The 27,474-nt window shown below is 42.6% G+C and overlaps 1 protein-coding gene across 7 annotated transcripts in view; it reads left to right on the forward strand.

The window, feature by feature from the left end:
• The window catches only part of LOC137621649 (ral GTPase-activating protein subunit beta), a 260,222-nt gene that overhangs the window by 140,673 nt on the left and 92,075 nt on the right, over nucleotides 1-27,474 (forward strand). For 5 of the 7 annotated variants that reach the window (XM_068352115.1, XM_068352116.1, XM_068352118.1 and 2 more), the window contains 4 exons: nucleotides 3,634-3,769; nucleotides 11,743-11,847; nucleotides 24,170-24,304; nucleotides 25,153-25,206. In XM_068352115.1, the coding sequence (XP_068208216.1) occupies nucleotides 3,634-3,769; nucleotides 11,743-11,847; nucleotides 24,170-24,304; nucleotides 25,153-25,206 (430 nt within the window). The remainder of the gene's footprint in view (nucleotides 1-3,633; nucleotides 3,770-11,742; nucleotides 11,848-24,169; nucleotides 24,305-25,152; nucleotides 25,207-27,474) is intronic. The other 2 variants (XM_068352117.1, XM_068352119.1) reach the window with 2 other exon arrangements.

A 27,474-nucleotide genomic window follows, 5' to 3' on the forward strand; every position in this document is an offset into this window, starting at 1 on the left:
TAAACCGTTACTAATAACAAAGTAACTTCGTCGAAGGAAGTGTAAAAAACATGTAGGCCGAGATTAAAAGTTTTAATTCGGTCAGAGATTACAAGGAAAATCCAGAGATTAAATCCGAAGTAAATCTAGATAGTAACGACAGGGACACCTACCGAATCCGAGGTAAGCGTGGAGACCAGCCCGTAGCAGACCACGCAGTTGTCTGGATGCCAGACGATCAGGTCGTCCACCTGGACAGCGCAGTGAGCATGCGACCTGCAAACATCGTGGCCGCACGCTTGCTGGAGCACGGCCGCACAGGCTGTCATCTGACAGTGGACCACCTGTAATGATAGAGATACATGAGTATCCCATAGTAGGTTAGTATCCCAAGGGGAACCTGGGTGCTCCGGGTACTAAAATTAAACCGGTATAAAACCGGGATAAAGACTAAGAATAACATTCCGAACCGATATAATAATCGGGGTGGAAAAAACTTAGCATAGGCAATAATGAAAAGTTAAAACAAATCTGTATTTAGTTATGATCATTCAATAAGAGTATTGTCAAGAATGTGGGGAGATATACTATCCCGTCAGTACCTGGGAAGTATAGAATAAATTATAATAATACTGACATTTTTATACCGTTGGCTCCGGGGAGACAACTGAGGTGGACCCGGGGGTCACAACCAGCCTACCGGGGTAGGCGAGTCGAAAAGGGAGGGAGGGGGGAGCCAATGACTCCCCGCCAGCCACAAGGACCTTAACGAACAGAGACAATAATTGTAATAATAAAACTCAATAAATTAAAGCTCTAACGTGATTCCCCGCTAAAGAAAAAGGACTACTATCGTAGAGGCCCCGTAGGGTACAGTACGTAACGGAGGGAATCACGCTGAATAACCCAATACACAACCGAGATCTCCCCAGTCGACCGATGGCCAATCAGAGCGGCGGAGGAAAAATGGCTACGACAAGGCAAGAAAATTAGCGTACTAGACTATAACCTCGACAGCTGTTCTCGGCTCCGACTAGGGGAAGGAGTCAGTAGGTAGCCCGGGAGAGGGATGGGAGGTGGGGGGGGAGGGGGGGAAGGCTGGGGAACGAGAGGACTCGACCCGTAAAGCAAAACAGCTGACTCCAAAGTCTCTGAGAGACGTGAGGTATCCCTGGAGGGGGATGAGGGTATGGGGTGCCATACACCGATAGGGGGAGAGGGAGGAGCCAGCGAGAACTAGCCTATGGAGGAGCTCGAGGCGATCACGTGGGACCGAGGGAGGACAGGAGTACCAACCTGACCGATGGAACCACGAAATAACAAAATGGAATGATCATACAGTATACGGATAATAAAATTAATGTAACATATCGAACTAGGTTATAAGGCATGCGCAAGCTAAAATAAAATAGTAAGAGAGGGACGCAGGGAAATTGCAGGGAAAAAGAATAACAAGCCGAGCCCTCCAGCGCGGGTAGGTGCCGAGCTGGACAGGGGGGCCAACATAACTTCTAAATCGGGTAGATGCCGATCGGTAGGATAACAAAACTAAAATAAAAACTGCCAAGCGAGAGTCCCACTCGAACTAAAGCGTTAATCTTAACTAGGTGGTAATATGTAATGAAAACTAGATAAAAAACACCATAACACGGTATCAAAAAACCATCCAGGAACTCGCCTTGAAGGCAAGCAAGCAAGCCAACCTAAAGTTCATAAGCTATGATACGTAGCATAATATCATAATAGCAAAGTGTTAATCGGTAAGAAACTCCAGTGTAACAGGTTCAAAACGAAAAACAATTGGTATAGAAGACTAATTGTAAGGCGTTAAGAACGAGCGAAGGAGGTAGCAAGCTAACATGGCTGCTGCGGAGCGGGGCCATCGAATGAGGAAAAAACAAAAACTCTAATAAAAGTAAAAATAAGGGCAATGCTACCTCCAAAAGCTCAAAACTCATAGATCTAGTACTTAACTTAAATGGGGAAACTTGGGCATCCGACATCTTGCACTAGAGCGGAGAAAAAACACCGAAAAAACACAGCCAAAAATCACAACAGCGGAGAGCGATGATGCTATGAAAGGAGTGACGTAGTTGGCGTGGGTTGAGATGGTGGTAGTAGCATTCAGTGGTGGGTGTTGAACGGCACCTCGCTGTAACGGGGATATCGAGGAGGAGATATCTAAATGGCGCGAGACCTCTGGTTGTGATTTATCACGCCCCAGTATTATACCGACACCTTATATAGGTGAGCGAGCTGGGTTCAACCCTGGCATTCCTATGCAACTTTTTTCTCTGGTAATTCATAGCAGTTAAATACCTTAGAAATGATGCAAAAGGAGCATTTCATGGAGCGGCACAGGTGGAGCCCAGAAATTTATAATTACTTGTGACCAAACTTTCTAATCCTCATGGACATGATTTTCTGAAATATTTCTTCAGACATTTTCACAGCTGCCCAAATTCCCGATTTTCTTTCTCAAATAGTATTCAAGTTTAATTCAAAGTTCTCTTTTGCTCTTTAGAACTTTGTGGTTTTCAATTGGAACTAATTTACAGAAAACCTATACGATTGCTTACGTCTTTGTATTGCATAGTTGCCATGGAAGTTACTGCCGTAGAATGTGTTTGCAATGAGGATAATGTAAGGTTTTGAAATTAATAAAGGAAAAAACAAAGAGGTACATAGTTTTAATTTTGTTTACAGAACTTGGAAGAGGATTACAGCCTCAAAATTTTTTTTCTATCATAATAATTATTTACTTTGCATGCAATCCTATTTAGATAAAGTAAGTGCAGCAGTAGTCCTGGGGAATTGAGTGAATTCAAGAATTTGATGGATATTGTACAGCCTCTTCATCGCTCAAAATGTTCCCCTTTATACATTTCAATAATTGAAACCAAACGGAGTATTAACATTTTAGGATGTTTGAAGTTCGTTATGAATAGTTTTTGTGTTGGATTTTTCCCTTTTCTTTCTTGGTTGTTTTAAAGTTATCTAGAATTGATCTAAATCCAGTAGCACTTTGATGTTTCAAACTCCAACTTAATTAGTATTGTTAGGTTTAACACTGACGACTCCAAATTGTCATTGATGAGCATTTTATGGTATAATACCACTTATGCTGTGTTTCACAGTTCCCTATTTACAGCGTTATGTGGAATGAATTTCTTTTATGTTTGTGATATTGTGCACCATTCTAATATTTCAGACATTATTTATATTTTGTCACATACATTTCGTTGTGTTTTTCTGAGACAAGTATTAAACTGTTTCATCAGAAATAAACTGTCAGTTTAAATATGTGGTTATAATTTTGAAATTAATTGTTTTTTCAAATACTTACTTACTATAAGCTGTACCATTTAAATTATAATGGAAGGTAAGGTGGACAAAAGAAATGTAGCATGCCACTTAAACATAGGGTGCCATTACAATTTGGATGTGCAGTAATATGCCTGGATTATGGCTCTTGCTCCAGATAAAAGCAATGGACAAACAATTTTTTAACATTTGCATCACTCATTTTATCTGGTATTCAGCTCCTGGTTTGTCTTTCTACATAAGTAGTATTAGATTGTATGTGAAGAATAACAGTTGTGGAATATATGATTGAAACATTGAGAAAATAATTTTGATTTTGTTTTACCTCAGGGCCTTCAAGTTAAAGAAGTTGGATGTAGTAGTGGGGAGAGAGTTGTTTTGTCACATCTTCGACCTCAGCTTGTCAATCTCCTTTCCAATGCCCTACAAGTAGAGACAGATCCTGCAAACACTCAAATGCTCCTGGGTCAGTTCTTGATGTATTCTTATATAAACTGAGAAGTTCTGTTTGTAAAATTGATATCTATAGAATGCAATAATTAGGTTATTGGATTTAGAACTTCAATGGTGATGATAGTGGTAAATGTGGTTACAGGTATAAGAGACTCTTAGTAAATGCATTAGATATTTTTTCCACTGATAGTTCACAAACTTATTTAGTCTTCATTCTTTATCCCTATGAAGGCAAAGAATAATAGTAGAGAATAAAAGGAAATCATCTTAAGAATATTTTGTTAAGTAACATTCTGACATCTGAGCACGACTTATGGAATGGTTTAATCCCATCTCCCCCAAAATAGGGGCAGCCGCTTGAGGATTCTAAGAATAGTAAATTTATTTGTAAAAAGAATTTTAATTTCAATCTTGAATTTTTATGTACAATAAGAGGTAAGTAGACTATAGAAAATTAAAATATTAATTCTTCACACAGTCTCATCCCCCATTTCATTTCAAGCATTCTCAAGGAATGCTCACTAGTTAGGGACTAGTTAAAACCACAATATGTAGTGTATCAATCAAGAATCATCAATATACAATCATAAGAAATCATACAATTTATTAACCAGCCATATATTGGTATATTGCTACCATTTGTGAAATAAACTAATGTATTCAGTTTGTATCCATAATGTTAGCCAATTCACTTATGTTTATTGGGATGTCATGATGGAATTCATGATTGACTTTTCTTTTAATTGCAGATTTTCAATATTAAACTTACCCGATAATCATGTAGCTGTCAACTCCGTTGCCCGACAGAATTCTAAGGAGGGATACGCCAGCTATCACAATACTAGAAGGGGGTGTACTTACCAGCGCCACCTGTGGCCAGGTACTATAGTACTTCTTGTTGACACCTCCTCAATTTTTCCTCTGTCGTGCTTCCGGCAAGACGTTCTGGGATACGCTTATGATCTTCGAGTATTTTCACGGCTTTTGGTGAAGTATTCTCTCAGATTTCGGCTGTCGCTTTACTGGAAAACTTCTATATTAGCTTAGATAGCTATTATTTAGTCCTGATTTAACGGTTAACGATCTTTTGCTTGATTTTGAAACCCCACTTGGCTAACTCTTTTGATTCAAGATGTCTGACATTTCACAAGCCCCCACCCATAGACGATGTAGGTCTTGTAATAGGCGTATTCCGAAGGCCTCGGTAGATCCTCACACCGCTTGTTCTGACTGTAGGGAAAGGCCCTGTCAGTTAGAAGATCGATGTGAGGAATGCGCCGGACTTTCGGAACTTGATTTTGTCCGTCTTCTTAAGTACTCAACCAAGTTAGAGAGAGAGAGAGTTAGGAGGAGTTCTTCTCACTCTTCACTTTTTTCCTCACCTCATGATCCCCTACCTTTTCCTACCCCTGTAGTGGCTACCCCCGAACCTACTATTTGCCCTCAGCCTGATATGTCTGTTGTTTTGCGTGCCATTCAGGCCTTAGGCGATAAAGTAGAGTCAGTGGTTAGTGATCATAAGTCTCTTATGGCCGAAGTCAAGGAACTTAAGGTCAAGAGTGCAGTGGGTGGAATTAGTGCCAGTGCTGTGACGAGTGCTAGTGTCAGTGCAGTGCCAAGTGCTAGTGTCAGTGTCAGTGTGGTGCGTGAGGATACTTCTGTGCGTGCCAGTCGTCCTCCCAGTCCGGGACCTCTTGCAAGCTCCCAAGCCCAGGGGAGAAGCAATGTCGAAGGGCAAAAGGGTTCGGCAGGCCTTGATCGGCGCACAGAAGTATCCTCGGTGGTTGCGGGCGTGTCTTCCAGAGACCGTCACTCCCACCTGCAGACGATTGAGCCCGTCTTTTACTCGTCTGCTGAGCAATTGTCAGGGAAGAAACGCTGGACTCAGGTCTCGAGACCACTCAAACGCAGAGTCCAGACCTCAAGAACTCAACCGGGCTGCAGTCATTGGATCAGCTCTGACTCGCCGCAGTCATCAGTTGAATGCACTCCGCCTAAGAGGAGTAAGGTTCTGCCACAACAGATCTCTGCTGTTAAGGCTTTACCTCAGCAGACCTTAGTGTCTGCCGACCCCAAGTTGACTCTACTGCAGTCCATGCAGTCACAACTTGCGGTCTTGATGCGTGAGTGTCAGGCTGAGCAGGTTACACCTCCTCCTGCGATCGTTCCGCCTGACCGCAGTACTGCCTGCCAGGCGTACGATGTTGAGGCTCCTCAGAATACCTTAGCACGTTCTGAGTTTACTGTTTCCAGTGGTGTGCAGCTCCCTCCGCCTTCCTTAAGGCAACCTCAGCAATGGGAACAGGAAGATTATACCTTACTTCCTCCGCTTCCACTTGCAGTTCCACCAGTGAGGCAACACTCTCTTGAGGTACAACAACCTCTCCCATCCATGAGTCAGTCTCCTCAGCTCTCGCTGCAGCGAGCTCAACCCTCCTCAAGGCAACCACAACACCTTAGCCTTGCGCCTCAGGAGCCTCAACTCGCGAGACAATTACTGTGTTCTGCGCAGCCACTACCTCATCGCTCACAGCTCACACCTCAGGAACCTCAACTCGTTCCTCAGGAACTTGCTACTGCGCATCCGCCAACCACTCAGCAAGCGCAACCCTTGAGTTCAGTCACTCATGCTAGGAGTCAGCCTCCTCCACCCATGCGCCTACCTTCTGCTACTTCTTTTGATCAGCCTTTGCAGTCTGAGCCTCAGGTGTTCCCTCAACAGAGTCTTGAAGAGGAAACCACTAATATTGTTGTTCCAGCTCGTGCTGACTCTGCTGTTCAGCATACCTTACCGATCTCTTCGCTACACTCTGGTGATGAGGCGTCTGATGATGAGGCGGCACACCTGGATCCCTCATCAGACGTGGATGAATCCAAGTCTTCTCCACCTTCTATTGATTTTCGTAAGGTCTTGGCTCTGTTTAGGGAGGTATACCCAGACCACTTTGTCTCTGCTATTCCCCGCTCTCCGCCATCTGAGTTTTCGCTGGGCATGCAGCCAGCTAAGTCTACTTATACTAAGCTAGTCCTAGCAAGGTCCTCTAAGAGAGCGTTAAGGATCTTAGGGGAGTGGTTGCAGACTAAGCAACACCTTGGAAAGACTTCGTTCATGTTTCCTCCGACTAAGCTCACTTCTAAAGCGGGCGTTTGGTATGCCACAGGAGAGGAACCAGGCTTGGGAGTACCTGCCTCTGCCCAGGCTGACTTCTCAAGTCTGGTAGACTCGCCTCGTAGAACAGCAATGAGGCGCTCTAAGGTTTGCTGGACCTTCTCAGACCTTGATCACTTCCTGAAGGGTGTTTTTAGAGCATTTGAGATGTTCAACTTCCTAGACTGGTGCCTGGGGGCCCTCAGCAAGAAGACCTCCCCTGCGGACAAGGATTCTGCCATGCTATTAATGTCCTGCATGGATAAGGCCATTAGAGATGGATCTGGCGAGCTTGCGTCGATGTTTGTGTCAGGGGTTCTTAAGAAAAGGGAACAGCTATGTACCTTCCTTTCCTCCAGCATCACACCTTGTCAAAGGTCTCAACTCCTTTTCGCTCCGCTCTCGAAGTTCCTCTTCCCCGAAGAGCTGGTTAAGGACTTGTCTGCTGCCCTGATACAAAAGGACACACATGATCTTGTAGCCTCATCGGCTCGTAAGACTAAGGTTGCTACCTCAGTCCCCAGGACTTATCGCACTCCAGTAGCTGATACTCCTGCTACGAGGTTCATACCGCCCTTTCGTGGTAGAGCCCCCAGCCGAGGAAGCTCCCGTCCAGACTCTTCCAGGAGCAAGTCTAGGAAAAGTTCCAAGGCTTCTAAAGGAAAAAACTGACTCTCCGCATCTCCAGACAGCAGTAGGAGCCAGACTCAAGATCTTCTGGCAAGCCTGGGAAAAGAGAGGTGCAGACGCCCAGTCTGTCAGTTGGCTGAGGGAGGGTTACAGGATTCCATTCTGCCGCAAACCCCCTCTGACCACATCTCCCATCAACCTCTCTCCCAACTACAAAGAAGAGGACAAGAGGCTAGCGTTGCACCAGGAGGTGTCGCTACTTGTGCAGAAGAAGGCAGTGGTTATAGTCCGGGACCATCAATCCCCGGGCTTCTACAACCGTCTTTTTCTGGTGGCCAAGAAGACAGGAGGTTGGAGACCGGTGCTGGACGTCAGCGCGCTCAATGCGTATGTCACCAAGCAGACGTTCACGATGGAGACGACGAAGTCGGTCCTAGCAGCGGTCAGGCAGGAGGACTGGATGGTCTCGTTGGACCTGAAAGATGCCTACTTTCACGTTCCTATTCATCCAGACTCCCAACCTTTCCTGAGATTTGTTTTTGGAAAGGTTGTCTACCAATTCCAAGCCCTGTGTTTTGGCCTAAGCACAGCTCCTATGGTGTTTACGCATCTGATGAGGAATATAGCAAAATTCCTCCACTTATCGGACATCAGAGCCTCCCTTTACTTAGACGACTGGCTGTTGAGAGCCTCCACGAGTCGTCGCTGTCTGGAGAGTCTCAACTGGACTTTGGACTTAATCAGAGAACTGGGTCTGTTAGTCAACATAGAAAAGTCTCAGCTCATTCCCTCCCAATCCATTGTGTACTTGGGAATGGAGATTCGGAGTCAGGATTTTCGGGCTTTTCCATCTGCCCCAAGGATAAGCCAAGCCCTAGATTGCATCATGAGCATGCTGAAGAGGAGCAGTTGCTCGGTGAGACAGTGGATGAGTCTCACAGGGACCCTTTCATCGCTGGCCCTGTTCGTCGAGCTGGGGAGACTCCACCTCCGCCCTCTTCAATTCCATCTTGCAGCTCATTGGGACAAGGGTTTGACTCTCGAAGCAGTCTCTATCCCAGTCACCAAAGAGATGAAGACCACTCTCTTGTGGTGGAAGACCGATCTCCTTCTCAGGGAGGGCCTATCGTTGGCTATTCAGACCCCCAATCTTCATCTCTTCTCAGATGCATCGGACTCGGGCTGGGGTGCGACCTTGAACGGACGGGAATGCTCGGGAACGTGGAACGAGGTACAGGGAACGCTCCACATCAACTGCAAGGAGCTACTAGCAGTTCATTTAGCCCTGCTGAACTTCAAGTCCCTCCTGCTAGGCAAGGTGGTGGAGGTGAACTCAGACAACACCACAGCCTTGGCTTACATCTCCAAGCAAGGAGGGACCCATTCGAGGAGCCTATACGAGATCGCAAGGGACCTCCTCATTTGGTCAAGAAGTCAAAACCTCACTTTAGTCACGAGGTTCATTCAGGGCAACATGAACGTCTCAGCAGATCGCCTAAGCAGAAGGAATCAGGTCATTCCCACGGAATGGACCCTCCACAAGAGTGTGTGCAACAGACTTTGGACCCTGTGGGGTCAACCTACCATAGATCTGTTTGCCACCTCCATGACCAAGAGACTTCCGCTGTTCTGTTCCCCAGTTCCAGACCCTGCAGCAGTTCATGTGGATGCTTTTCTGCTGAACTGGTCCCATCTCGACCTTTACGCATTTCCACCGTTCAAGATAATAAACAAAGTCCTGCAGAAGTTCATCTCGCACGAAGGGACACGGCTGACGCTGGTTGCTCCCCTTTGGCCCGCAAGAGAATGGTTCACAGAGGTACTTCAATGGCTAGTCGACATCCCCAGGACTCTACCTCTAAGAGTGGACCTTCTACGTCAACCTCACGTAGACAGGTTGCACCCAAACCTCCACGCTCTTCGGCTGACTGCCTTCAGACTGTCGAAAGATTCGCTAGAGCTAGAGGCTTTTCGAAGGAGGCAGCCAGTGCGATTGCCAGAGCAAGAAGGGTTTCCACTCGAAGAGTCTACCAATCTAAGTGGGAAGTCTTCCGGAGCTGGTGTAGAGCCAATGCAGTATCCTCTACCAATACCTCTGTGACCCAAATAGCTGACTTCCTATTACATCTTAGGAATGAGAGATCCCTTTCAGCCCCTACGATTAAAGGGTACAGGAGTATGTTGGCTTCAGTTCTCCGCCACAGAGGTTTGGACCTTTCTTCCAACAAGGACCTTCAAGACATCCTTAAGTCTTTTGAGACTTCTAAAGAGCGTCGTCTATCCACTCCAGGCTGGAACCTAGACGTAGTCTTAAAGTTCCTTATGTCACCTAGGTTCGAACCTCTCCAGTCAGCTTCCTTCAAGGACCTTACCCTCAAGACTCTTTTTCTCGTCTGCCTTGCAACAGCTAAGAGAGTCAGTGAGGTTCATGCCTTCAGCAAGAACATTGGTTTCACGACCGAATCTGCAACATGTTCTTTTCAGCTCGGATTCTTAGCAAAGAACGAACTTCCTTCACGTCCTTGGCCTAGATCGTTTGAAATACCTAGCCTCTCCAACATGGTAGGTAACGAACTAGAGAGAGTTCTTTGCCCTGTCAGAGCTCTCAAGTATTATCTTAATAGGTCTAAACCTATTCGAGGACAGTCAGAAGCCTTATGGTGTGCCATCAAGAAACCTTCGAGGCCCATGTCCAAGAACGGGGTTTCGTATTATGTAAGGCTTCTGATTAGAGAAGCCCATTCTCACTTAAAGGAGGAAGACCTTGCGTTGCTGAAGGTAAGGACCCACGAAGTAAGAGCCGTAGCTACTTCGATGGCCTTTAATAAAAACCGTTCTCTGCAGAGCATAATGGATGCAACCTATTGGAGGAGCAAGTCAGTGTTTGCATCATTTTATCTTAAAGATGTCCAGTCTCTTTACGAGAACTGCTACACCCTGGGACCATTCGTAGCAGCGAGTGCAGTAGTAGGTGAGGGCTCAGCCACTACATTCCCTTAATCCCATAACCTTTTTTAACCTTTCTCTTGAATGCTTTTATTGTTGTTTTTATGGTTGTTACGGTAGGCTAAGAAGCCTTCCGCATCCTTTTGATTTGGCGGGTGGTCAATTCATTCTTGAGAAGCGCCTGGGTTAGAGGTTGTGTAGAGGTCCTTTAGTAGGGGTTGCAGCCCTATATACTTTAGCACCTTTGAGTTGATTCAGCCTCCAAGAGGAACGCTGCGCTCAGTAAGGAAGACGAACTTAAAAAAGAGGCAGAGTAACGGTTCAATTCGACTTCCTTACCAGGTACTTATTATTTCATTGTTATTTGAGATAACTGTTATATGAAATATGGGATACTTAGCTATCCTTTAATCTTGTACACTGGTTTTCACCCACCCCCCTGGGTGTGAATCAGCTACATGATTATCGGGTAAGTTTAATATTGAAAAATGTTATTTTTATTAGTAAAATAAATTTTTGAATATACTTACCCGATAATCATGATTTAATTGACCCTCCCTTCCTCCCCATAGAGAACCAGTGGACCGAGGAAAAATTGAGGAGGTGTCAACAAGAAGTACTATAGTACCTGGCCACAGGTGGCGCTGGTAAGTACACCCCCTTCTAGTATTGTGATAGCTGGCGTATCCCTCCATAGAATTCTGTCGGGCAACGGAGTTGACAGCTACATGATTATCGGGTAAGTATATTCAAAAATTTATTTTACTAATAAAAATAACATTTTTAGTGATTTGTTGAAGAATTGGTTAGTATTGAGTAATACCCAAGTAATCAGCATTAGGATAACTCCAGTGTGGTTTTAATAAAACTTTTATTTTGGTGCAGAAAAAGTAGCCTTTGTATTATGTTGGGGGACTTAGAATTAGTGTAACAAAATATGACCATACATTTTGACTGTCCTAAATATTCAGCCTATAGTCACATGGATAGAAGTGTATCAAAGATTGAATCATCCTTCTAAGAAGACACATTTGAAAAAGTAAACTGTAAATAACAAGAATTTCTTTATTTCTTTATCTTTGCTGGTATTAAACTGGCCAATAGTGGTACTATTCAATTCACAATATCAGCTGTCATTTTATTAAGACTCTAACTACTGGTACTAATGTGGTCAAATAGTTTATCCCTGCATCTGAATTATATTTCAAACACTTGTTGGCTACGTGGAAAGATCACTAATGTGCTGTATGCATCTGTTTTAGGAGGACTCCTGTTTTGTGTCCAGGATGCAGCATTATGTGAAGTGATGGATTCCATATCACAGCACAACTTTTCAGCGGACAGGGATCACAACATAATGTCATCTGGTAAGAGAAAAGAAGTTATGATTGTGGCTCTGAATTTTTTTATATTATGTAACTGTTATGCCATAGGGTTGACTTTTTTTGTGATGGTATGTAGCAGCAGGTAGCATGTACCGAAGGAGCTGTGTGAGTATAGCATTTTATTTGCTGAAGTTTATTCATTTTACATCTTATCATCTTCAGATATAGAATACATTCTTCAGTTATAGAAATTGAGTTATGTATCCCAGATTCTGCTTATACCAAAATGAGACGGGGATTACAAGGGAGAAAGTCATTGGTGTGGTTTCTAAATTTATGAAGTTCATTATTTAAGGGTTTATTTGGGCTCCATAATTAGTCAATGACTTTCTCCATTGTGAAGCAGAAGGATTGTTTACAATCTAATTTTAAATGATGTGTGAGGTAAGCTTGGTAACTTTTATTGGTTTTGTTTCTTACATAAAGGGATCTCATTATTTTATTTCATGAAAGCAATGATTTTAGAAATATATCCTTCAGATTAGATATCTTCTCTTTACAGTAAGCCCCATAACCTCTCTGTCAATCAATTTTTACTTATAGTTTTAATCATGTTACACTATTTTACTGAATCTTTGTGGCAGTTACAAGACAAGAGCTTTTAAGCTATCCATGATTTTGAAAATGTATGCATATGTTGCCAGTTTGTCACTACATCTGGTTAGTTACTTTATTACTTGTATGTCAACTGTATGTCTTTTTTTTTGCATGATAATTCTATTGTTTTTTGTTATATTTAAAGTATTGTAGATGCCTTTGGACCATCATTTTGTTCAGCATCAAAGTTGAAAATTGCTAGAGAAAACAACATTTTTTTGCCTGACTCCTACTTGAAGTGAGAAAGTGATTATTTGAGTTGAGTGATCATTTCCAGATGTACAGAATTCTTCCTCTTTTCATTCATTTTCAGTTGCTGTGTATGATAAATGATTTAGGGGATTCTTTTAGGTTAATATTCTTGAATTGCAGTGTTACACTCTTGTGTTCTGGAATAAATGATTATATTTATGGTAGAATTTTGTTGGTTTGTTAATTCTGAATGCGATTATATTAAAATTCCTTTTTTTCATGTTTTGTGAAAAGGTTGGCTTCTTGTTTGTTGTATACATTGAAATGTTTTCCTTTATTTATGGTTTTTAGGACGTGCATATGTAATCCTTTTAAATGGAAAATGCTTAAGCTTATCATTTTGATGGCATGCACTTCTTGACTAGTATAGAACGACATCAGTATAAAGGAAATTCTCGATTGGAAATACATGTAGGGTACCGTATAGTTGTTGCCGGGTGGGTATTATCACTCATTACGAATTAGGTCATATCCTTCATGACTGGGTGAATTTTGTTTCATTTTGTAATTTTTCCTAACTTTTCTGTCTTATTTGGAGCAGCAACCCATATTAAGTTCTGGGGTACATCCACAATTTCACATTATATTCGATCTATCTATTTACCAATGCATTTCCCCCCATTTTTGGGGGGTAGCTGATATATATAAAAAAGGGGGACTTTTATTCTCTTTGCTCCTCCCAACCTGACGAGGGATTCAGCAGAGTTTGGTTGGTACTTAGAGTACCACAGCCCACCCTCCCCCATTTGGGTGGGCTGTGACAGCTAGTCAGAGAATCTTTAATATGGGAGTGACAGGACAAAATCCAGTACGAAGGTCCAGAAAATCTGTGAAAAACATAATTTTAGTAATGAAATTTATTACTATATTGACCGAATGTTCATATTGCTTATTCTTGACATTTTCCCATAAAATTTTAAAAATTTTCCCATTTTCTTTCTCTTCAATAAACACATGCCCTTATTATCGGAAGAAACATTTTAGCAGTAAGTGGTAACCAATGTGCCAATGACTCTTTGTCTTGTACTTAAGTTTTGAACTTGAAATTATCCCTATCCATGTGATACCACGATGCAGTAGGTAGAAGGGGGATATATATGAACATCAGGAGAGTATAGAAATAGGTTTTTAATTTTTACTATTCTGTATATTTCTGTGAAACTCTCCTGATGTTCCCATTACTGAATCCACACACTGTAGGTGGGATGTCAGTAAAGGGAAGAGATAGGATAAATTTATTTAAAAGCAATTTACCATGGTTAAAGTTTACTAACCTGGTTTAATCTCAGATTGTTTACTAAAGCTATTTAAAATACTGGGTTGTAGATTGTTTCTAAATGATATTACTCGATCTAAATGTTAATTTTGATTGGTACTAAAGGGATTTTGACGAAGGAAAAATCTATTTCTGGGCAAGGGACCTGTGTCGCCCAGTGAAATGCTCCTTAAAGCACCATTTCTAAAGTATAAATACTGCTAAATATACCAGAGAAAAAAGTTGCATGGAATGCCAGGAATATACCCAGCTCGCTCACCCTTAGGGTGTCGGTATAATAACTGGGGCGTGTGAAACCACTGCCAGAGGTCCCTTACCAATTAGTCTCCTCCTTTCTAAACATCCCCCGTTACTACGAGGTGCTGTTCTCTACAGCTACTGCCCCTTCCCACCACTATTACTACCCATTCTTCTCCCATCATTCTTACTAGCACCCCAAGTTTGGGCCAGCCTAGGGTGAGGAAAAAGGGGGGTGGGTTCATTGGGGGACACAGGTCCCTCGCCCAGAAATAGATTTATCCTTCGTCAAAATCCCTTTTCTGGGCTCAACCTGTGTCGCTCCGTGAAATAGTAACCGAGAACTGGTCCCATAAGCTTGGAAATACACCAAAAGTTAAGGAACTGAATTAAAAACAGAATAATTTAATTAAGAGTGTTTTATTAATAATCCTTAATATACCAATCTCTTAATTACAACTCAAATGAAGGTTAAGGTAGAGGGAATAGGCAAGGCAGGTGTCACCCTGCTCCTTATTAGGAGACAAGGCACTGAGAGGAAAAAAATATATATGAAGATAGGACCCTGTTATAATGGTTCTGTTATATCTGGAGGAACCACTACATCTTTTTAATTCTTCAAAATTCATGTGACGAAAATAATTGACTGATGTTGCCACAGCGTGGATATCATGGGCATGTGGGACAGATTCCGGCTTGGTTCGTTCAATTAAATAAAGAATCTATTGTCTGATTCCTTTCAGGGAAATGGTTCCTCCATCCTCTCTAATAAACAAAGGTCCTGAAGACTTTCAAGAAGTTTTATTCAAATAGTCTTCCAGAGTGTTAACTGGGCACAGAGATAGGTCCTGTGGAAGAGGGACAATCTTCCACGGTGACCATCTATTCTGTGGATCCTCATTCTTTTCTAAGAATTTTCTATCTAGAGAGAATAAAATTTCACCAGAAGAAAGAAAATCGATATGATTTGGTTCTCTAGATAATGCTGAGAGTTCAGATATTCTGGCTCGTGAGGCTAAACTTATTAAAAATAACATCTTCCTAGGAAGCGCTATATAAGTGCATGAGTCATTTTCAGTGTCAGAAGCTAGATCAAGGACATCATTTTAAACCCAGGAAACTGTGTGAGGGCAAGTTACTGGTTTTAGTCTAGTACAGGCTCTCGGAATAGACGAAAAATACGAATCTGTAAGATTAATATTGAACCCGAGCTGAAATATTTTCTTTAAAGCAGATTTAATTATAGTAATAGTATTATTGGCTAGGCCTTCTTCAAACAAAGTTCTGAAAAAGGTAACTGCCAGATTCGTAGTCATTGTCTGAACCTCTGAGTCTACCAGAAATTTGGCTAACTTCCTTACATCAGAATCATATTGCTGAAGGGTAGGATCTCATATATCTGACACTAGGAACAATGTGTTAGGAGGGTCAATCTCAGCATCTCTTTGTGTGATGCAAATCTCGTATAGTCCATAAAGTTAAGCCACTCTGAATTCGTGAGGAAGCTGACACACTGTGAGCTAGTATCATCCATGCTAACTTTGGTTCGGGAATCCGCCGAGGTTGGAGTCCTAGTTCCACCAAGAGAGGAAACCAGTTGCATTGGGCCAATTGAGGGCAACGAGGGCAATCTGACCTTTGAAAGTCTTGAGCATGTCCAGGACTGTCATTAGCATGTTTATATGTGGGATCAGGTAAATCCTCCGTCAGTTGTTCCAATCTATGGACATGTCGTCTATGACGTAGGCCAGAGGGTCCAGGTTGGGGGCTACATGACATTGTAGCTTGTGGTTGAATTCCGTGGCAAATAGATCTACTTGGAGACCCCGAACTTTTTGGCAGGTACAATTGAATGACTTTTTGTCCAAGGACCATTCCGACTCCCGCGGAGGTGTCCTTGATAGTTCATCCTCGACCACATTTCTTACTCCCGCCAGGTGAACAGCTGACAGGTGCCAATGGTTCCTTGTTGCCATTGAAAAGATAGCTACCATCACTTGATTTATGTGAGTTGATTTGGAACCTCCCCTGTTTATCCAGTGGACTATCACTTGGCTGTCTAGTATTAGTCTGATATGTTGTTTCTGTGATGGGGAAAGTCTTTTTAGAGTCAAGAACACTTCCATGGCTTCTAAGATATTGATGTGTAGTTGTCGGAATGTCACTGTCCACAACCTCTTGACCTTTTCGTATTGGGAATAGCCTCCCCAACCGCTTAGGGATGCATCTATATGGATCACCAATGTTGTCGGTGGGAATCGTAAAGGTACTGAGTTTGCTAGGTTTTTTACCTTTGTCCATGGTTGAAGTCTTTTCCATAGTGTTGGTGGAATCCGAGAAATTTTGTCTCGATATTTCCCGTTTGCTTTGGACCGCCAAACTCGATTGATGTCTTTCAGCTTGACTCTCAGTAATGTGTCTGTTACTGAGGCAAACTGGAGTAAGCCTAGGAATCTTTCTTGGTTTCACCGGGTCGTTAGTTTGTCCTTGAGAAATCCTTTTGTGTTTCTTGCTATCTCTTTCCTCTTCTGTGGTGGAATCAACTGCTTGTGTGTGGTCAGGATCCATTATAGACCTAACCACTGGAAGCACGTTGCTGGAGTAAGACAGGGCTTTTTGAAATTTATTTGGAATCCTAAGTATTCCAGAAATTTTATTACTTTGTCCGTCGTCTTGTGGCATTCCTCGACGCTGTTGGTCCAGATAAGCCAATCGTCTAGGTAGGCCACTAACTGTATTCCTCGAGTCCTCATCTCTTGGACTACTGTCTCCGCCAACTTAGCGAATATCCTGGTCGCTATGTTGAGTGCGAATGGCATCAATTTGAAGGTGTAAGCCCGTTTGCCTAGCTTGAATCCTAGGAAAGAACGAAAATGCCATGCTATCGGAACATGAAAATAAACGTCTGTAAGATCTATAGAGGTGGTGATGGCCCCACGGGGACATAAAGTCCTCACCTGTGAGACAGTCAGCATATGGAACTAGTTGCATTGAATATTTGTATTCAAATGGGACAGATCTAAGTTACTCTTCGTTTGTCCGAGTCTTTCTTTGGCACTCTGAACAAACGTCCTTGAAATTTTAAGCGTTTTACCTCTCATATTGTTTTCTTTAGAAGGAGATCTGTGTAAAGAGATAAATCTGCTATTGGAATCTGATAAAAACTGGTTGGTGGAGGGGGGTTTTTCATCTAACTCCACCCCAGACCTTTCGTTATGATGCTGTATGCCAATTGCTGAACGCCCAACGGCTCTGAAAGAGGTACAGCCTTCCTCCTACCTGGGGAGTCTCACTGGTTTGCAGAAGGTCTGCTTCCACAGCTCCCTCAAAATCCTCTACTTCACCCGGAAGCTCTTCCGCCGCCTCTATGCAGGAAGGCTCCCCTAGCTCTACTACTTCTCGCATGCCTGTTATATCCGTGAAACACTCCCCGTGTTTCGAAGAAAGGATTATATGCCAGAGACGCAATAAACGGAGTACTGGCTATCGGTTGTTGAGGTGGTTGGCTTATCCCCACACATTGATTTTGTGGCTGGGTTCTTGAGGTGGAAGGCTGGCTCATCTGGGATACTGGCATTGCCGGCACTACATCTTGAGCCTGTGGCCCTTAGAAGGACTGAAACTTCCTTGGTCTTTTCCTGCCTCGTGATCGTGGTCCGGTGGGCTTGAATTTTCTTTTAGGAATTAGACCCCACTGGACTCTGAGGCTTTGGTTGACTCTAGCTGCTTCTCCGAGGACGCTATTGACCACGTCCTCTTGGAATAAGTCCGCTCCCCAGATCGAGGCCTTAATTAACCTGTTAGGCTCATGCCTAATGGAGTCCTCAGAGACGTGCTTCCGGCAATTGCGTCGGACCACTGCAAAGTCATATGTATCACACTGTAGTGTGTGAGGCAAAGACTTTGTCAGGATTTTAAAAAGTGGCTTCTCGTGTAGACTAACGAAGTCATCTCCGCTATTGTGGCTGAGTTGATAGATCTACCCAGCCTGGTTCTTGCACCGTATTCTATTTTAATCAGAGAGTCTGGAAGTCCGGGGAGTCTTTCACTAAACTGTGTGGTGGCACAGTCTGAGTTCAATGACCCTGCCGTGAAAGTAGCTGGTGCATTGATCCAGCATTCTTGGTCTCCCGGGAACAACAGGGAAGTTAGTTCCGTATCCTTTAGTTGCGGCATGGGCTTGCCTTCCATAGCCGCCTGTAAGGTAAGGTCTACTACTTTGGTGGTACATGGTGTAGGGATTTGCCCGTCCACCTCGAACATAGTGTACGTACCCTTATGAGGGGTTAACTTGGTGTTGACACATTCCCACTCATTTAAAGCCTGGACCCAGGCGGACCGAGCTTGCTCTTTTGGTTAGATAACGGTTTCCTTGGGAACCTTGTCTACCCTTATTAGCTCTTCCTCTGACGGGCGCTCGTATCAAGGAAAGGGGAATTGTAAACCCGGCAGATATCATTCAAAATCTTCTACAGGACGGGGACCACATCTTGCTATTGTCAACATGCCCTCTAAGAACGGGGCATGAAGAGCCAATCGCCAGGGGTTGTTCTTAACGAACGCCGGGAGCTTTGACATGTCCGGAACCACAAACTACTGTTGTTGTGGTAGTCCGGATAGCAAGGATTTTCTATCAGATTTTCCTGATTTTGCGGTCCCTGTCTTAAATTGTACATAGACTGCAGGCAATCAGCAATTGGTCCAAGCTGGGATTGGATGATATTACCCAACCTCTCCATGAGCTGGCTCGAGAAGGCCACCGGATCGAAAGCAAGTTCCGACGTCTTCCCCTTTGAGCTTCTTGCTCTCGACCCTTGATGTGGAGGATTAGCCCCTGCCGAGTCCGTCAGTAGCTTAGAAGCTGATGATGGTCTGGTTGGGAGTGGTTTGGGTAGCTTAGAAGGCTTGCCCGCTTTGGGTAGGGCCTACCTCATATGTTTTACCTTAGGGGCCACTGAGCATGGCACCCGGCATGAGATCGGCAGACCTCATGCCCACACGACTGCTGCAGCACAGCAGTGCATGCTGTCTCCTGACAGCGTACCACCTGTAAGTCAATTTGATACATGAGTATCATATTTGATTTCGCCAGAAAATCCGGTGACATATATAGTTAAGTTAAATCCGTGTGTTTAGCTCAGCAGAGTCGCATTCTTTCTTACTATTTTACAATAGTACCCTAATATTCTGTTTTCCTTCCACCATCTCCTGTCATCCAAAGTATTGTCATTACAAAGGTTTGAAATGGGTAGAAACGGTGGCTGGATTAATCTTGGACCAGTCCGCCGTCTCCAGAGAGAAAAATTCTACTATGAAACTTCTCTCAACCTTCCATAACCCTACCGGAGTGGGATGTACGTATTGATGAAGAAAGGTTTGGGACAAGGAGGTACAAGGAAATCAGAATTAGGGACACAAATACTGTTGGCGGAGTACCTGGTTGGAAGTATGAATTCTTACTGTTGTGAATCCGGCCCGTAACAATATAAATTCAAGAACTACTAAGCTCCGTCAGTAACCATCTTCCCGGAACAACCATACCGTAAATATCCTCTTATATAAGGGATCAACCTACGGGATCAGAACAGGGTAAAAATTTATCTGAATCCGATCAAAGAAACATAGTAACTATCTCATGGATACGATTTCAAGTCATCCCGGCCCTCACGGGGCGGAAGGCCATCTGGAGGCCATCCATGACTAATCGAGGAGAGAGCGCTACCTGCTTCGACTCACAGACCGTGGGAGCTATCTCTCTCTCTCAGCTGTCTCCCTTCTCTCTTTAGTGTATAACTCAAGCCTACTTCCCGAGGTTAGGGTGCGGCGAGTAAGAATTCCACCAAGGTGGGTACAGGGGGAGGGAGACAGCTGAGTATGATAATTTGGTATATGAGCATAAAATTAACTTGTGCAGGGAACCCCGGCGAAATACGTAAAGAAATTAAATTCCGCCGTGACACCCAGCAGAAAATCATGCGTGCTTAAGCTAAAGGAATTAATACGTAATAGCATTCATCAAACATGTTACCCCTCTGTCATGTAAAGGTAGTCAAAAAATATAAACAAATATCCGGAGCCTCAAGAACGATGAGTGGGCTAACCGTGAACCAGTCCGCCAGACCCAAAGAAAGAAAATTATTATGAGTTTCTCAGCACACAGGATACCCACCGGAGTGGGGAGCGTAAGCAAGAAGGGACAAGCAGACTAGAAACAACCATCGAAATCCATAGACTCCGGAATGCATGAAATTAAATTAACTAAACCTAATGACGGAAAGGGAGAAAATAGATACCAATGTGGCGCCGGAAGACATGAGTAAATCCGGTGCAAAAACCCAATGCTACGTAATTAATGTAGCGCCGGAAGACGTGTAAATCCAGCGCAAAAATCAAGTGCTATGTATTAACTCTTAACATACACCATGAGCTCCGTCGCAGCCCCTCTCTCTCTTGAACCAACCATCCATTAGATTATGTAAACAAGTATAGGATAAAGTAAGTTATCAGAACAAAGGAGGATCTCTGAATCCGATCAAAGAAACATAACTACCATCAGTAGATACGATTCACAAATTATCCCGGCCCTCCAGAACAGGAGGATAACAAGGATGGATAACCCAAGAGAGGGGAGGAGGGGGGAGGGGCGCGAGGCAAGGCGCATACTCAGTCCTGCGCGCCTGGTGGCCAACCAAGAAGAAACAAGGAGAGAGCGCTACCCGCGACGACGCACGTAAGAGCCAGCCCCCACCTTGGGTGACTTCCCGTTTTCTAAAAGCACGTGACCCAAGCCTACCCCCCCTATATGTAGGGAGTGGCGAAAGGCGTAAAGGGGGAGAGGACACCAAGGGGGAGGAGACTGGCTCGAAATCAGGTGACCACTGTGATCGGAAGGGGTGGTACTACCCTCCGAAACACAAAGGAAGTCCTGATGCGAAGCACGCAAACAAAAACATATAATGGCAGACGTGAAACACAAATAAAAACAATAAAATACAGTGAAATTCAATTAAATAGGCTAAATCAACACACTGAGTAAAATGGGGGAAAAGGAACACGGCGTAAAAGGAATTAATAGCCAAACTTTCCAAAATCGGGTAGTTGCCGACTTGGAGAGGAAACTATACCATTCTAAACAAAAACTAGCCCTCCAAAATCGGGTAAAATACCGATCTGGTCAGGCAGAGCTAAAATTAATCAAAACACGTTAAGATTCCCCGTAAAAAAAAAAAAAAACCATGAATTCTCGCATGAAAGGCTACCGACCGAAGCCACACACTGCTGGGCCAGGTAGGCTAACTAACACTGTCTAAATAGCCTAAATAAAAGACAAAATCATGCCAAAACATTGAATTAGATTTCCAGAACACAAAATTAATATGAGGAACTAATTGAAAGTCGAACAAAACAAAGAGATCCCAAGGAAGCGACACCAAATGGCCGCATACACACCCGTAAGGGAGCGTCAACAAAGCGGCTGAGAGAAAAAACAACAAGGTTATTAAATGAACGTGTGTCGCTACCTAGAAATCCCAAACAGACAAATATAATATTCAACTTGGGAGCATGGATCTCCAAAACACCTTACATCTTCAAAAACACAAAATAACACAGAGCTATGAAAAACATGTCTGAACCTTCACAGGTGCTTAGAAGGAATGATGGGAGAAGAATGGGTAGTGGTAGTGGTGGTGGGGGGGCAGCAGCTGTAGAGAACGGCACCTTGTAGTAACGGGGGATGTTGAGGAAAGAGAAGACTAATTGGTAAGGGACCTCTGGTAGTGGTTTCACACGCCCCAGTTATTATACCAACACCCTATAAGGGTGAGCGAGCTGGGTATATTCCTGGCATTCCATGCAACTATTTTCTCTGGTATATTTAGCAGAAATGGTGCTTTAAGGAGCATTTCACGGAGCGACACAGATTGAGCCCAGAAAATTGATTTTTAAATTAAAACCCCATTTACTTATAAATGGGAGAGTTATAGATTAACTAAATTCCAAATTTGTTAAATCATGGCTCTGCAACCACTATGGGGCCTAGACCTAGTAATCTTCATAACCAAATCAGGATTTATTTAGTATTTTTAGGACAAAAAATTGAGGTATTAGGTATTAAAGGATTAGAGTCATTAATCACCCTATGACTAATAAGGCAACATCATTCATATTTGAATATTTGTTCACAGTAGTTCAGGAAGCATTAGATCCATATCTAATAAGAGGTTTGATAGTGAAGGTGCATGATATTAGCTGTGCAACTATTTTCCTCAAAATTGGTGGAAATATTACCATTACACCAAACTTAGGAATTCAAGTTAGGGTTAGCAACCGGGTGGGTAAGGGAATTGCTGCCTTACAACTGAAGACTCGCTGTCCTTTTGAGATTGAAAAAATGTAAGCTAATTATGTTGAGAGCTTTGAAGCTCACCACTATTAAAAAATGGCTGGTTAAGTGAATTTTAGAGAACAGTCCTGGTGTGTCATATTCATCATTGTCCCCAATATGAACAACTAGCCTAGTCTTTTCTGTATTTCCCCCTGAAATAAAAGCAAGTTTCATTAGTACTTGAACTTGAAACATACTTCTCTTTGAGGAACAATGAGATGATCTCATTCCTCACAATGTTCTTTCCATTCAGAGTACTATCCTTGAGCAATAACTACTAACGAATATAGAGGAAGACAAGTTAAAATGCAATAAAACTTATCACAACCTCGTAAACGTGTATATCGAACCAGTGCAACAAAGATCATGGAATGACAAAGAGACCCTAGCACTTAGCTTCTTGCTATTAATCCGTTGTCCCTTATTACTTTACTCGAAACATGTGTCTATTAAAAGGAAAGAAAATGGGAATTTTTTGTAATTTTATTGGTAAATGTCAATAAGCTGAAGAAGCAATTTAAACATCAGGGGAATATAGAAATAAATTTCATTATTGAAATTCTGTTTTTGATCTGGTGGTATTTACTGTATGTAGTTTGAAAATTTTCTAGCAAACTTTGGAGGGTTTTTCATTTGCCCTACCATTTTTTCTCACTTGTCTCATTTTTCTAATCATGTATAGTTGACTGACATAATAACTTGTACGTTAGTACCCCTTGATACTTGGAAGGCACCAATAAAGTTGTTTTTTAAATTTTTTTTTGCACATACTGTATTGGAAAAAGTCAATAGAAAATCCTTGAAGCACCACAGTCTTATAGTATAAACAATTTTTACCGTAGTGTTTAAAGGAAAGGACATGACCTAATGTAAATGCAAATAGATCCTGAAATATGTATCCTGGGGCTAATAGCAAGATTAAGTTCATAAAACTTCACATATGATTGTATGCGGGTTGCACTTCGAATGTAATGCCCATAAAGAATATATTGGTTTAGTTCTTAATTTTCTCAGGCATTCCAAGTACTGTGTATGCATTAAAATTTGAGATTTGTAGTTAGTTTAGTTTAAATTATGATGCTAAATTAGTAGTCATTATAGTGTTTCAAGCAATTTTTAGCAATGATTGTTATCAATATTTTTTATTATTAGAGTATCCCATGACTTAAAAATCCTTTTTTTTTTTTATTTGTGGCTTTATTCAGATGATAGTTTCTCACCATTCACAATGCTGCAGAATCACCAAGGTGCACAGTATATTCTGCTTTTTTTTTTTAAAGCTGAAATACAAGGCAAAAGTCTTTACAGTAGATATTTTTTATAGATTATAATGTTCTATTGCTATTCATCATAAGGGGTTTTATATTTAATCAATAAAATAATTGACTTTTGTTCAAGTATTTTTCTATTACTTAAATTCCTATTGATAACATTTTTATGCTTGCAGACTCAGAGCCTTGTATTTTGAAGTCTTCTGTCATGGTCCCCCCTGAATGTTGTTTTGAATTTTTGTCCAAGCTTGCTTTTCTTGCATAACCCTTTACTGGCATTCTTAGGTGCCTCTGACACAGTTAGCTCGCATGGAGATTATAATAGCCTCCTGGATGACAGCTGTGAGACCCTTCCTGTTGGAGACAGCCTTGGCCCAGTTGGATCATCGGGCCTTTCTAGCACCACTTCTGCAAGTCATGGTAAATGTATTTTGTTATCTAATATGTGTTGGAAAGTTATGATTATGTTCAATGTGTTTGCCTTGATCATTTTTATACCTTCAGCACTTACTCCTTTTTATAATGGTAATGTTCTTATACATATGTCAAGAACTTGAATATATATTTTTTTACCTATACATTTATCAAGAACATACTGTAAGTGGAGGATATTTCAGTGTATCTTTTTCACTCCACAAATTTCTCATTGTTGTTTATTTCAAAAGCTTCAATGTTAAATATTATTGATTTATTGATTATTATAATTAATAACAAAGGCCTTCCTGAATGTATAAATTTATTTTACTATGCAATAGCAATGGCTTATACAATATTATGGATTTTAGAAAGGCAGTATTTCCTTATTCTTTGAACTGTCAAGTTGATTAGATTGGGGTATTTTTATATTGCACTTTGATTGAACAATTACATATAAATAACTTTATTATTAAAGTTCTCTTTGTTAAGAAGGTATTTATTATTGAAATACTGAAGGTAGTTTGTTGTAGATGTATTTTTACAGCAATTTGTATGCAGTCATGATTTTTCCCATTTGTATGTTAATTTGTCTTTTTGGAATAGGGGAACATATTCATTTGCATCATGGTATTCACTGTATTACTGTAGCTCAATTGGCATAATTATGTTGTGCGGTGCAAGTTTTTGTGCTTTATTTGTAACTGCTAATATTTGGTTAATTATATTTTTGTTAATTTGTTTTGGTAGATATGTTAATTTTTACACATTATTTGCAGTTTTACTTTTCTATTCTAAGTTATATCATAACCTTTGATCCATCTGAAAGCAAGAATTATACACATCTTTTACAGCTACTTTGCTGAGTGCTACAGACACTGATGGTCCTCCCAGTTTTGAAGATCCGGGTAAAAAATATTGGCATAAATTAGCCTTATAGTTTACTAACACTAGTCTTAGTTTCTTAGTATGAGTGTTCAGAATTATAGTAAGGATTTAATTGAATGAAGACATATGCTGGTTGGAATTTAATAGGATCTACTAATTATAGCATCTCCCAAATGCCTTCTGATAATGCTTTTTAAATTGAACATTTTGTAACCCCTAGAAATTTTGAGTGAAATTATTAAATTAAGAAGGAACGTTTTGTTCTGGATGATAACTAACATAAAAATCTGCCTTAGAAATGTTTAATATGGTGGTAAGTTTCCTTATTTGAGCGTATTTGTACTGTATAAAGCTTGAATGGGTAATTATATTTTTCAATATTAAACTTAGCCGGTGATTATATAAGCTGCAGCTCTGCTGCTCGACAGAAAACTCTACGTTCAAAATCCGCCAGCGATCGCCATGCAGGTAGGGGGTGTACATCAACAGCGCCATCTGTCGGGCTGGTACTCAGTACTCAATGTAAACACAGAACTCAATTTTCTCTCTGTCGTGCTACCGGCAAGACCTACTAATTCGCTGTTGCTAACTGGATTGGTTTTCACATCTTTTTGGTGAAGTACACATTTCTGGTTTTGAGCTTTCGCTTTGCAGGCTTTATCTTCAATACATCCTTGCATTCTTTTGTTGATATCGGATTATTTGTTGATGACTTTGGATAGTTTTTGAATTCCCCACTTGACTAATTCAAAATGGCTGACCCTTCTCAAGTCCCTAAATTCAGGAAGTGTAATGCTAGGGACTGTTCAAGGCGTCTTCCGAAGGCCTCTATCGATCCTCACACCGTTTGTTCCAATTGTCGGGATAAAACCTGCCAATTGGAAGATCGATGTGAGGAATGCGTTGGGCTTTCGGAATTCGATTTTATCGAATTCCTTAAATATACACGTAGGCTAGAGAGAGATAGAGTCAGGAGAAGTTCGTCTCGCTCCGTTGAATTTTCCTCTCCTCATGCCCCACAACCTATTCCTTCCCCTGTAGTGGTTGCTCCTGATCCCCCTTCTAGCACTCAACAACCTTCGATGGCAGATATGATGCGTGCCATCCAAGCTCTGGGTGAGAGAGTCGAGTCCTTGGCTAGTGACCGCAACCAGCTCATGGCAGACGTCAAGGAGCTGAAGTGTAAGAGTGCAGTGGGTGATAAAGTGAGTGATAGTGTTGTGGATAGTGTTGCGCTTGAGGGTTCGTCTGTTCGTGCCTGTCGTCCTCCCAGTCCGGGACCTCTTGCAAGCTCCCAAGCCCAGGGGAGAAGCAATGTCGTACGACCAAAGGGTTCGAGAGGCTTTAATCAGCGAACAGACGTTCCCTCCGTGGTTTCGGGCGTATCTACCCAAGATCGCCCCACCCACACAAAGACGAGTGAGCCCATTTATTCCTCGTCTGCGGAAGAGGTTTCTCGTAAGAAACCATGGACCAAGGTCTCGCGGCCTCTTAAGCGCAAGTCGGTCCCTTCCGCTCAAGTCCAACGGCCCAGTTGTAGCCACTGGGTCAGTTCGGACTCGCTGCAGTCTTCCGACGACTGCTCACCTCCTAAGAGAGGCAAAGCGGTACCGCATCAGGCAGTCACACCGTCTGTTGCCGCACCTGCTCCTGTAGACCCTAAGTGGTCTTTGCTGCAGACCATGCAGGCTCAGTTAACGTCATTGATGCAGGACTTTCGTGCGGAGAAGGTTGACGCTGCACCAACCTCTAGCCTACAACCACCCACGGTTGTGCGTCCTGTGGATGCTGAGGCAACCTTCGGCCGCACTCCAGCTGAGAGAGTCCCGCCACCCATGCGCTGCCAGCCGCATGTTGACGTTCACGCACGGAACCTTCCGTTGACGTTCGCGAGGTACAACAACAGTCTAAGTTGTTTTGTTTTGACGCGGTGCGTCAACCTCCGCAACCCATTGTGGTTACCTCTGCTCGCCCACATCAGACTACACAGTCTGGAGTAGACGCTATGCGTCCCCGCGCTGCTATGGTTGTTGCCAGTTCACAGACTGGGCAACAGTTCCATGACGTTGCGTCCGGTTCAGTCACGCGTGCACCCGTGCTGCCGGACTCAGCTGACCAGCCGATTCCTACTCCTTTGCCGCTTCCTCCTCAGTTCTCAGATGATGGACTCTCTGATGATGACGACGCGGCCCACATTGATGACCCACATACGGACCTTGACGAACCCAAGACCACGCAACCCTCTTTGGACTTTAGAAAAGTTCTTGCTCTGTTCAAAGAGATGTATC

The sequence above is a fragment of the Palaemon carinicauda genome, chromosome 28 (genome assembly GCF_036898095.1).
Source record: "Palaemon carinicauda isolate YSFRI2023 chromosome 28, ASM3689809v2, whole genome shotgun sequence".
Classification (NCBI taxonomy): domain Eukaryota; kingdom Metazoa; phylum Arthropoda; class Malacostraca; order Decapoda; family Palaemonidae; genus Palaemon; species Palaemon carinicauda.